We start from the raw sequence: 12,008 nt of genomic DNA, 5'->3' as shown, positions 1-12,008 counted from the left end.
AGCCCGACGCGGGGCTCGAACTACCGGACCGCGAGATGGTGACCTGGCTGAAGTCGGATGCTTAACCAACTGCGCCACCCAGGCACCCCAGAAAAGACCTAATTTAAACAGCAGCAGAGATGCAACTCATGCCCAGGTCCTCAGAGTCTAAATCCAGTACCTTTTCTATTCCATCAAGCAGACTCTAGGGTCTGTCCTGGATTATTCCTTCCCAGAGTTCTCAAGAGAGACTAGCTGGGGCCACTACTAGAGAGGCTACAATTAGTAGTGATCATGAAGACAAGTTCAGTCATGGATCAAGTTCATATGGTCTATGACAATGCTTAGTGTTCCAATGACACCATGGTTCTAAGCTACTGAGCTACCCCAGCAGCTGTTTTCCCTTCTTTTCCTGTTTGTCATTATTTCCAAAGCTGACCTGCCAAGATGATGGCATCTTCCTAACATAATCTACAATTAAACCAAAACCAACCAGACAAAAGCTGTAATCTGTCCAAGAATAATTAGCAATTTGCTTCTTTTTTCTCCCTCTCAACTTAACCTACAATTATTCTACACCTTCAGGAAGATCACTTTTCTTCTCTAGTTTACACAAAAGAAAGGGGAAAGAGCAAATGGCTTATCTAAAAGACAATTAGGAATCAGTAAATGCCCGGGACTAGATACCATATTAAGATTTAAAGTTGCTGGGCCCAATCATTCACAAAAATAAACACTTACTGTATAAAAAATAGACCATCTGCATTAGGAATGCAAGACACTCAAAGAAATGACTGCAATCCAACTTTCAAATGTTTTATTTTTAGTGTTTTTAAACATTTTAATACAACAAAGATATAAAATAATATATATTAGTTAAATCTGGATTTAATTTAGAATCAAGATATTTACTTATATACAATACTGTGCTTCAAGGTATGGCTACCACAGGAACGTTCACATCTTCAAGTAATACTAGTTTCTCTGTGGATAGAGTGACATTTAGGTAGTGTTCTTAAAACAAAACATGCCCACTTTAGTTTAGCAAACTAATTTTGCTTCCCCCGCTCAGTACCAGTTTCCACTTCCTTTGTTCCATATCAGGAATACTTCAATTGTCCTAATAATCCATAGATTCTCTCAAAAAAATTATTAAAATTAAGCATTTTTAAGATGACTAACTAATAAGCCAGTAGTTTATACTGAAACAGACCTGAAATAACAACAAAATTATCATAGTATTCCTTCTCCCTCCACATCAGGCACAAAACAACCTTATGCTTAAACATGGAGTACACTGAATAAAAAGTCCATTGGCTAATTTAGGGTAAAACATATTCTAAAAACCAACCTTACCAGTAGCTGAATTATGGCTTATAGATTTCATAGATATTTTTATTGAACTTGATGCAAAATAATAGGCCAAATTTAAGTTACTTGAAATTGGTGGCATTCACTGGGTGTGAGGGGTAGGTGAGAGGGGAGACCCAAAACCTACTTTCATCGTAATTTCAGTCATTCAGAGCTTCTCAAACACAGAGAGGGAAAAATCCTCAACCTCTTTCCTTTCTCACTTGTCATGTGAAGCAATCTGACTTTTGATGTTACTAACAAGTCACCTCTACAGAGGTAAGGGGGTAATTCAGGCTACACTTTTACAAGTGCACACCATCTTAACCACCAAGTAAAGATGGCATTAAAACTGACATGCTTTGTTGGCTTTGAAACTATCTAAATGAAACCAATCCTGCTTAAGAAAGCTATTGGACTATTCTAAAAGAGAACTTTCTTGTCTCAAATGCCTGAATACCTTAAAGAACTGACACATGACTATTACTATAATTACTTTTTTTAAGGGATAACTTAGGTCTACAAAGACTATCAAAGAAGTAAATTTATTAGATCACAGAGTTTAAAACAAGAATATGGTTAACGTTCTCAAGCATTTTAGAACATGAATCCTTAAAAAATGTTTACTATAAAACTAATGATGAAATTGCCTTTTGCTGAATACACTGAAAGCAGGTTAGTGTTATGAATATGACTTTGAAATATAAATAACACTTTCCAAACAGATGTCTCTAAAACAGACTTTCATATAAGCTATAAAAGGATTTGGCTCCTCAGTTTCCATTTACAAATTGTAAGATTTTTGAAATTCTAAGTAACAACACTCAGGCAGGTACAGGGTAAGAAAGAGCCACTTGTGGTGTGTGTAAATCATTACACAATCAGCAGGTCTTTTAGTCAACAGGTATTTTGTTGTGAACAGTCCACATTTCTTCAGCTGACTGGTTCTAAGATTACCTTCATTGCTTTCTGATTACGAAAAAAATACTTAATCAGATATGGAAGCTGTATTTTTACCCCAGCAATTCTGACCACAGAGAGTTATGGAAAGAATAGGCATTTGAGAATTTTGCAGCAAAGCCAAAAAAGGTTTCTCCCAAATTATTCAGTAATAACAATAAATGTGCCTTCTTCAAAATCTCCTACTCTCTACTAACTTCAATTACCCTTCAGTTAACAATGTCCTGCATGGACTTAAAAAAAGAAAAAAAGACAAAAAAGGCTACACTGCCCTCAGGAACATAGAGAAATGCATTGAGGACTTTCAATATAACCTCCAGTTTGCATTCCCCAAACCAAAACCTTCTTGGTTCCTTCTATACTGAACTTTCAGTATTTTATAAGCTTTCACAAGCCTGCAACTGAAGACAGGGCAAAAAAATATATAGATCTAAGGCATGTAGCTTCTCCACCTAGCCACATTCATACCCAAAATGTGAATATAAATACCACCTTTCCAATGGTTTAGATTTTAACAAGAAAAAAAAAATACAAAGACAAAATCTGGAGAGTTTCTGGACAAAACAAAACAAAACACAACTGTAATATAGGTTTCATATTAAAAAAAGAAATGGAAAAGAATTTTGTGTCCAAGTTTTCCAAGAAAGAGACTTGGAGATGATGAATTTATGTAAACACTGCCTTGTATTAGTTATAAATTATAAATCTAGCTTACCTTTTCCTCAAATCAGATATGATAAATGCAAGGCTGAAAACTTATTTTACAATCCTCATTGCAGTCTGCTGTTAGGCACTCTGCAAAGTTAGTTACAATTTTTTTTTTTTCTATTTTGTTCTAGAATAGAATCCATATAAAGGAAAGAAGACTGATGTTAGGAAATTTATCATTAAGTAGCTATCTAACATTCTTGAATTAATGTTGCCACAGATTTTCTTCAAACATTTTTCCAAAAGCTAACATTAAGTCCCTCCTTAGCTAAAATACAGTCTTGCTCTGTCACTTGGAAAGAATGCTCGTTACACATAATTTGACCTCAAGAGTCAGAGGAAACATCCTTCACCTTTCATGATTATGCAGTTTCCTTACATGAAATGTTGGCATTTTTGTCCCTAGCATGTAAAACAATCAACAATTTAAGATAGAAGATTCTAAAGTGTGAGTTTTAAAATCATAGTAAAATTTGAATTGCCTTGTGTCATTTCTCAGGTGAGAAATAAGATATAATATTCAGAGTAGACTCAAATTGGGGTAATTCAGCACTGGCTGAAACTTGTTTGCGTAATATTCCTTTCCTGCTCACTCCCTTCAAGCTCCTCTGTACCTTATACAGGGGTGGGAACAGGACTCAAAATGCAAAAATAAAATATTTCACCCACATGACAAGCAGATTTCAGCTAAGTGGCCTAATTTTAGACCTCAATATGTCAGCACTTTTTCCAACTCCTTGTTTTAAAATGGAATGTAAAAACTACACACTTAATTTTCCAAGTGGCTAAGCTCAATCAGTTGGGGCTCAAATTCCAATTCCATAACCATTCTACTGTCATAACTATTAAAATCATTAAAAGCAAAGTGACAAATGTTATCACAGGGGTTAGATTACTTACGGTACTAAATTTCTAGTGTAAACAGTAACTAAGTTATATCACTTCCTGACTGCCAAATTAAGACAAAATAGAAAGAATGTATGTACACAATTGTATTTAAAAATGAAAAACAACAAAACCTTTTTATATCCAAATATATTTGAGACTGTTTACTTCTGATGGCCAAGAATGACAAATAATAAACCAAATATTGTATAATGCCTGCAACCTGTTATCATTGCTTTTCAGAAATAGAAAAAATATTCTTTGCATGCAAACCTCCCTACTTAAAGACATCAGAACTTTATCTAACATTTGGTAAAACACTCCACTATTTTACTCATTAAATAACATCATTAAATAGCATAAAATTGGGTTGTCATAAGTCTAACTAACAACCACAGCACAAAGTTGTTCCAGGTACCTACCTCACTAAAAAATTAAGCCAATTTGATTTTTATGGATGCAGCCACTTTTCCCTCAAAAATACTGACTGATGGTCATACTGAGCCCTCAGAACAAAATAGGAACTGCATCTTGTGTTTTATCTTTGGTGAAAAATGCCAGTACCATATTTGTACTCAGTTACCTCATGGATAGCCCCTTTCATTTTCTTCTTGTTTCAGGCATCCTGGCATGTTCAGTATACTTTTCTTAAAGATGGTTCAGGAGGCAAAAATTATTTGTTAGTAATACAGATTACTTTCTAGAGTTGCAATTTTGAAGAATACAGAGATCAGTTCAAAGAACAAATACTGCTCACTTGGTAGGGGTTTTTCCCTTGAAGATATTAAGGAGCTTAAAAAAAATTATTTCTTGACTAGAGTCCTAATGAAATTACAAACAAACAAACAAACAAACAAAACCACTTTCAACCAGCAAATTGCTTAAGTTCAACAAGCCAGTACTCAACAGGTAAAGGTAACAATCTGACTTCAATCACAACATTAAGTTTGTTGAAAAAGAAGGGTCAGGAAACATCTACTTAAACTTAAGCTTCCTATTCAAACAGATATGTAAGGACTCTTGATTGTTCTTGATTTCTATAATCATAGCCTTGCTCAGAATATGAACTTTACTTTGTCAACATATAAGCCCAAAAGCAAGGCATCCAGGAACAACCTAGGGGGAGAAAGCAAAGTTACTCACTTTCGACAACTACTATATATTTAAATCAAGAACCCATTACAAAGGTAGTCTTTATCCAATTAATCTTTTCATTATTGCTGGTTTTGAAAATGGCCAACAATATTCATTAGGTACTGTACCATTAACATTGCATTCAAAAAAAGAAAACATGGGAAACCAAATTCTTGCTCTCCTACTCTGCTGATATGCTCTGGTATTGGCTAGAGTATGGTAGTACAAAAAGAGTCTTGTCGTGATATAAAAGGCAATAAACACATCAATGGAATAATGTTCATGGGCAGCCAAAATGAAGAAGATTCCAAAGAGGTTGAGAACCCAGGATAAAGTGTGCAAGAAATTCCAGCTTCTTGGTGTATCTGGGAAAAGGACAGAAACATCGTTTCAAAACCACATTCCTTCCAGTGCTCCTAAGTCATGTGTTTCTTAGATCAGTCTGTTCCTTTCATTCTTCACAGAACTTGACACCCTTCCCACAGCCTCCTTTGCAGCCAGTTATCTAATATGCATGGAAGCATTAAAGAGATACTTACATTCAGTGACAAAGAAATTCAGCATAGTTAGGACGACTGTGTGACCACTGAACATGTAATCTCCGCAAGTGTGAACACCAGTTAGGGTCATACCAAAGCCACTCCAAATGGCAAAGGCCCGGCGCAGTTTCTCCCATACACTGCCATATACCTATAAAGAAAGCTACAGATTAGAGAGGTAGGAGCTTCTGAACATCTACTCCCATTGAAATTCAAATGCTGAGTGACTTAGAAATAAGATCTAAACGAAAGCAACCAGACTCCCAGTCTAATTCCAGACATCAAGAAAGAGTGGTCAGAAATATTCTGGTAATTACATGAAATCAATGTAATTCAAATTTCTCTACTAGAAGTTCCTTTACAGTGAAAAGGTCACTATTACACAAAATGTTTCCAAGTTTTAATCCAATAATACAGTAGTATTTGCTGGCTGTTCTTGTCAACAAGAAATAGGCTATGACAGTGACAATGGCTACCATTCAATGTCTATTCATTTTCCCCTTCTTAACTGGTAACAGAATTTCAAACACTGCATTTCCTATCCTCCCTTACAGGCTTGGTGTGGTTATGTGACTAAGTTTTATACAAATAAGATGTAAGTGGAATTGTAAAAGATTTCTGGGAAGGCTAATTATAAAGGAAGGAGACAACAACTATACAGGAGAGCAGAAAGACAGAAGAATCATGAGTTGTGGTTAATTAAGTCCATACAATTACACATGACCTACTTTCAGATTTCTCTTATGAGAGAGAATAAACCATTTGTTTATTAAACCATGCCACCTTGAATTTCCTGTTATTTAAAGCCAAATCTAATCCCAACTCCCACACATAAGCTTAAAAAAGCAATCCATTTTGAGGAAGAGTTTGAGTAAAGGTCACTTTTTTTTTAAAGGCATTTAACACATAATAACAGTACAAAAAATTGCTAGAATTTAGTGTGCATTTACTATGTGTAAGGTATACTGCTAAGTGCCTTATGTGTTACTGTATTTAATTTCCACAACAATCCTATGAAATGATTCAATTGTGCAGATGAGGAAACTGGCTTAGAGAGGTCACACAGTTAGTAAGTAACACAACGAGGATGTGAATCTTTGTTCACATGTGAATCCAGGAAGACCAATTCTAAAGTCCTAAGTCTTAGAATTCCACTCTCCTTGCTAGATGGGGTGCTGCCCAATTCATCAATCATTTAATAAGGCCAGTTAGATTTAAAAAAAAAAAAAAAAAAAAAAAAAAAGCAGGGCAGGACAAGAAGAGGAATTTATTATTAGACAAAAGGAAAGAGAAGTTACTAAAATACACATGGTTTGGTTCCTCTAAGCCCTCTAAGAAGAACAGCGTTGGAGATAGTACTCTTGTAAGAGTAAGAAATTAGGCAGTGAAGCACAGAGACTGCTAGGAAAATGTATCTCAGCCAGGGACAGGAAAAAAATGATGCCAGTCAAAAGAAAGCAATCATTTCTCAGTTACTCAAGTCTCCCTATCCCTTCCAATTTTAAATATCCCAAATATTCTTCCAGAAAAATAAAAATTAAAACATAACAGACTAAGATGCCTTGATAAGACAAGGTACAAAAATCTGCTTTAAGTAGTTCTTTCCTTAGGGTGGGTCCATTGCTACGTTTCAAAAACAGGCAGTTTCTTGGTTCTGTCCCTAAACCTCCTACTTCTGGGAATGAGATTTCAAGCAATTACTTTATTTCAATGAAAATGCCCTATGTAGTTCACTGTAAGGGACTTGATTGCTAATTACTATCACCTTAACCTTCTATTTTTAACAACTGCAACAAATAATACAGGTCAATAAGTAGGTTATAATTTAAAGCAATTAACAGGGGGCGCCTGGGTGGCGCAGTCGGTTAAGCGTCCGACTTCAGCCAGGTCACGATCTCGCGGTCCGGGAGTTCGAGCCCCGTGTCAGGCTCTGGGCTGATGGCTCGGAGCCTGGAGCCTGTTTCCGATACTGTGTCTCCCTCTCTCTCTGCCTCTCCCCCATTCATGCTCTGTCTCTCTCTCTGTCCCAAAAAATAAATAAACGTTGAAAAAAAAAATTAAAAAAAAAAAAGCAATTAACAGTATTTAGGGCAAATTTGAATAGAAATGTCCACATATAACTAACTGATAATGAAAAACAGTCATTAGAGACAGAAAAAGGGTTATCCATACTATAGAGGAATGGTACCTAATTTATTTTTGTAGTACATGTTGTAGCGCTATGTACATATATCATTCTCTTTAGTGGCTGACCCAACAATTAAATCCCTCAGCTACAGGAAATTCTCTTTTCAGTGTAATAAGCTTATATATTTCTTTTTAAAAATCTCTTCTAATCAATTACCATACTATTTGGGGGAAATTGTTCTATCCCTATTTCACACCATGTACAGAAACAAATTCAGAAGAGTAAAGATTTAAATAGAAAACATAAGACCGTAGAAGTCTCATATCATTATCTTTCATTAATCAGAATGACAATGACTCTAAAAATTGATAATAAGTAGTGCTGGCATGAGAGTGGGAAAACTGATATGCATACAGTGTAGGTAGTAGTGAAAAATTTGTCTTTTCTGGTAAACATTTGAGCAATATCATCACTATTTTTAATGTTCATGTTCTTTGAGGTCATAATTCCACTTCCAGGAATTTATCTTAAGTAGATGTTTAAATAAGTGAAAATACATAAATGCACCAGGATGTTTACAAAGGCACTGTTTATAAAGAGTAAGATTTGGAAACAACATAAATGTGTATCATTTGGAAACTGGTAAATCATATAATGGGACACTGCAGCTATTAAAAAAATGAGGTATAACCATATGCATTTCTTTAGAAAAAAGTAATTAACATTAAATAAAACATAAGTTAAAAGAATATCTGCAATATAATCTCATCTTTTATTTAAAAAGTATCTATTATATAAACTTATGTGAATGTGTAAGCATGCTTAAAAATAGTCTATGTGGCTATATACCCAACTGTTAATAGTATTATTTATGGGATGGGTGAAAGAGGAAATTATGTGAGCTTTTACTTTTTTTTTTTTAATGTTTATTTTTGAGAGAGAGAGAGAGCGCGAGCCCGATGCAGGACTTTAACTCATGAATCGTGAGATCATAACCTGAGCTGAAGTCTTTTTAACCAATTGAGCTCCATGTGAGCTTTCACTTTTCAATTTATATATTTTCAGAAAAAATAAAATATTTCCTTTACATGAAATCCTAAGGGTCATATTAACCTTTCCCCCTTGCTTACTGGTCAGTGTCCTAATACCTAGAGAAAGTTTTGTTACCCTTCAGCTCAGGACTGTATTTTTAGTTCTTGATCTCCTTTGGCTGCTTAATCTTCCCTTGCTGGCATTTCAGCTATTTACATTGCAATAGAAGACCTGACAATTATGTTTTACACTTTACAAAGAATATTAAAATAACAACAAAGCTGTTAACACATACATTTGAATATTAGGGAATACATAACTAAAGCATGGAAGTTTATAATAGTAGGATAATAAATTCTTTTGTCCAAATTTAATGAGTCTCAAAGGCCAATTTTGTATAGTATAGGTGGTTTTCAGGTTTTTAAAATTTTTTGTTATCTGGGTTTTGTTGTTCCCATCTGCATAATCTCTCCTCTTTCAATTTAATCAAAAGAGAAGATATGTCTACAATATAGCAAAACAAGCTACAAAGTTTAAAACAAAAACAATAAATCAGCCATTATTTAGTATAGTATACCCCAGGAAAGAGTAAAGTTTAGAATAGAGTTTAGAATGCTTTAAATGAAATATGGTCAAACTGCAAAACTTTTAAAAAAGGAGTGATGAGGACACTGAAGGGACCAGAGTCATGTCGTATGAGGAACTAACGATGTTCAGTATACTGGGAAAGGGAAAATGACAATTGAAAGAAACTTGTTTTCTTTTCTTTCTGTGTTTGTTTATTTTTGAGAGAAAGAGAGAGAGAGAGTACGAGCAGGGGAGGAGGGGCAAAGAGAGAGGGAGACACAGAATCCAAAGCAGGCCCCAGGCTCTGAGCTGTCAGCACAGAGCTCAATGTGGGGCTTGAACCCACGAGCAGTGAGATCATGACCTGAGCCAAAGTCGGACACTCAACCGACTGAGCCACCCAGGCTCAGCCCCAAAAGGAACTTGCTTTCTATAGCTTCACGGCACAGAACCAGTTTCAATGGACTGATGTAACAGGGAGGTAGATTTTGGCTTAAGATTACTACCAAATTATTTCTAGAAATCTATAGAGATCTATAGATCTAGAAATCTATAGAGATTTCTTACAGATATTGAAAATACTTAAAAGCACATTTTACTATTAAAAGCAAAATCTTAGCCCTATTACATATATGGTGCCATCAACCCACCAAGAACAAAAGGAAAGAATGATGAAGAGGTAGCAGGCTACCTTTCCAGTACACTGCAGGTGCTGTCCTGGCACGGAGAGGGAGGTCACAAACATGGTAAAGCAGCGAAGCAAGAACACAGTACCCATCAGACTACAGAGCCTTCGAAGAAGTATTGACCTGTGAACAGAGTGACCAAAAAAGAGAGAAAGATCAGAAGAAAGCAAACCAAAAAACTCCAGGCATCAAGTGTTTACTTAAAGGAAGAACAGACAGGAAAACCACTAGAACTAGATTCTTTGAAGAGGACAGAAATTTTAGAGAATTCTTCAATCTAAAGCATCATTGTCTAATAGAACTTTCCGCAATGATGGAAATGCTCTATAACCGCACTAATAAGGTATCTACATGTGGCTCCTGAGTACTTGAAATGTGACTAGTACAACCAAGGAACTGAATTTTAATTTTATTTCATTTTCATTAATTTAAATAGCCAGATGTGGCTAGTACCTGCCATGTTAGACAGTGCAGACCTAAGAGCATCATTTCATTGATAAGAAAATATGGCTAAGAGAAGGTAAAGGAGCTAGTGAGAAAGAAGTAAGACTAGTACCTAGCCTGATTCTTAGCTTAATGTTAGCCCTGTTATTCATCTATCGCTCATAAATTATTTATTTTATGAGAGGTAAAACTAAACACATGATTCTGGGGAATTTTTTGCTGATTAATAACACCGTAAATTGGTTACCGATAGTAGCTATCTAAGAAACATTATCTAACTTCTCCTAAGTTAAACGTAAGGTATAAAATAATAAGTCTTTTGGGGTGCCTGGGTGGCTCAGCTGGTTAAGTGTCTGATTTTGGCTCAGGTCATGATCTCATAGTTCAAGAGTTCAAGCCCCGCCTCCGGCTCTGTGCTGACAGCTCAGAGCCTAAAGCCTGCTTCAGATCTGTGGCTCCCTCTCTCTCTGCCTGTCCCCCACTTGTGCTCTGTCTCTCTCAAAAATAAACATAGAAAAATTTTTTAAATACTGTTTTTTTAATACCAAGTTTTATATTAAGTAAACTTAAAATTTTGAACTGCACTGTAATATCACTTGTACTGTCATATTATTTTTTTAAATGCCTTAAACCAAAACAGACTATAAGATTCTTAAAAACAGGAATTATGCTTTACACGTTTTTGAAATGCTCTTCCCACCCTCAAAAAAGCATTGAACACAGGTTAAGACATCTCAAATTTTAGTGTGTACACTGGGATGGAGCTTAAGCATCTACATCTTAACAAGAAGCCTGGTGAGTCTAATGAAAGTAGTGCAAAGACCACATTTTGAGAAACACTTTCTTTGACAAATTAAACATCAAAACTTGCATTTAACTGGCCACTGCTATGCTTTGCTAAACCTACCACAGTTTCCTGTTTTGAAGAGTGGATAAATTCAAATTCACTGGGTCTTGTGAGTCAAAGTTAAATCAGAGAGCACCAGTGATATACATGTTCTTAAATCACCTCTGGTTTTAAGCAATTTAGAGTTAAAAATATTGCTGGAAAATGGGAAAGAATGAAGCACAATACAGCCTGAGAGTGTGACAACAATAGCAATCATCAACCTTTCTTTTCACCTTCAAAGCGATGCAATAACCGCTGCTTAGGAACTGAAGCCCATCAGCGGTTTACCTCAAGCACTTCCTGGTGAGGAGAACCGATCAAAAATTCAAGAAACTGTCCCTATTTCTCATCAGTGTCCAAAGACAACAGATAGCAGATCCACAAACTTTAGAGTTCTTTAAAATTTTTCTTCACTATGCCTTTTTACTTAAATAATTTCCTCTCACTAAAGTAGGAAAGAAGCCTCCCTTATACTTTTTTTTTTTAATAAAAAATTTTTTTTCCTTTATATTTCTTAGTGGAAGTGCCAAAGAAGCACTGTCTCTATTCATCAATTCCTACACCATCTTAAGCAAACCACACTGGCTAGACAGATGTGCATGGTGTGCAAAATAATCCCTTTTCTAATGAGCCTCCTGCAAGCAGAGAACAATGTCTTCCATTCAAGCACTATCCTTGTCCAAAGACCATCTTTGGAGGAGTTTCTA

At 35.5% G+C, this 12,008-nt stretch overlaps 1 protein-coding gene across 6 annotated transcripts in view; it reads right to left on the bottom strand.

Moving 5' to 3' along the window:
- Positions 1–774: 774 nt before the first annotated feature.
- SAMD8 (sterile alpha motif domain containing 8) overlaps positions 775–12,008 on the bottom strand; it is a 50,396-nt gene continuing 39,162 nt past the window's right edge. For 5 of the 6 annotated variants that reach the window (XM_040485471.1, XM_040485474.1, XM_040485476.1 and 2 more), the window contains 3 exons: positions 9,974–10,091; positions 5,556–5,706; positions 775–5,381 (listed from right to left, as the gene is read on the bottom strand). In XM_040485471.1, the coding sequence (XP_040341405.1) occupies positions 5,077–5,381; positions 5,556–5,706; positions 9,974–10,091 (574 nt within the window). In that variant the 3' untranslated portion in view covers positions 775–5,076. Of the gene's footprint in view, positions 5,382–5,418; positions 5,707–9,973; positions 10,092–12,008 lie in introns of those variants that run through there. The other variant, XM_040485477.1, reaches the window with a different exon arrangement.

This window comes from Herpailurus yagouaroundi, unplaced genomic scaffold (assembly GCF_014898765.1).
Source record: "Herpailurus yagouaroundi ecotype Mexico unplaced genomic scaffold, PumYag 163, whole genome shotgun sequence".
NCBI lineage: Eukaryota > Metazoa > Chordata > Mammalia > Carnivora > Felidae > Herpailurus > Herpailurus yagouaroundi.
The sequence above is the reverse complement of the archived record's forward strand: the minus strand, read 5'-3'. Positions and strand labels throughout refer to the sequence as shown.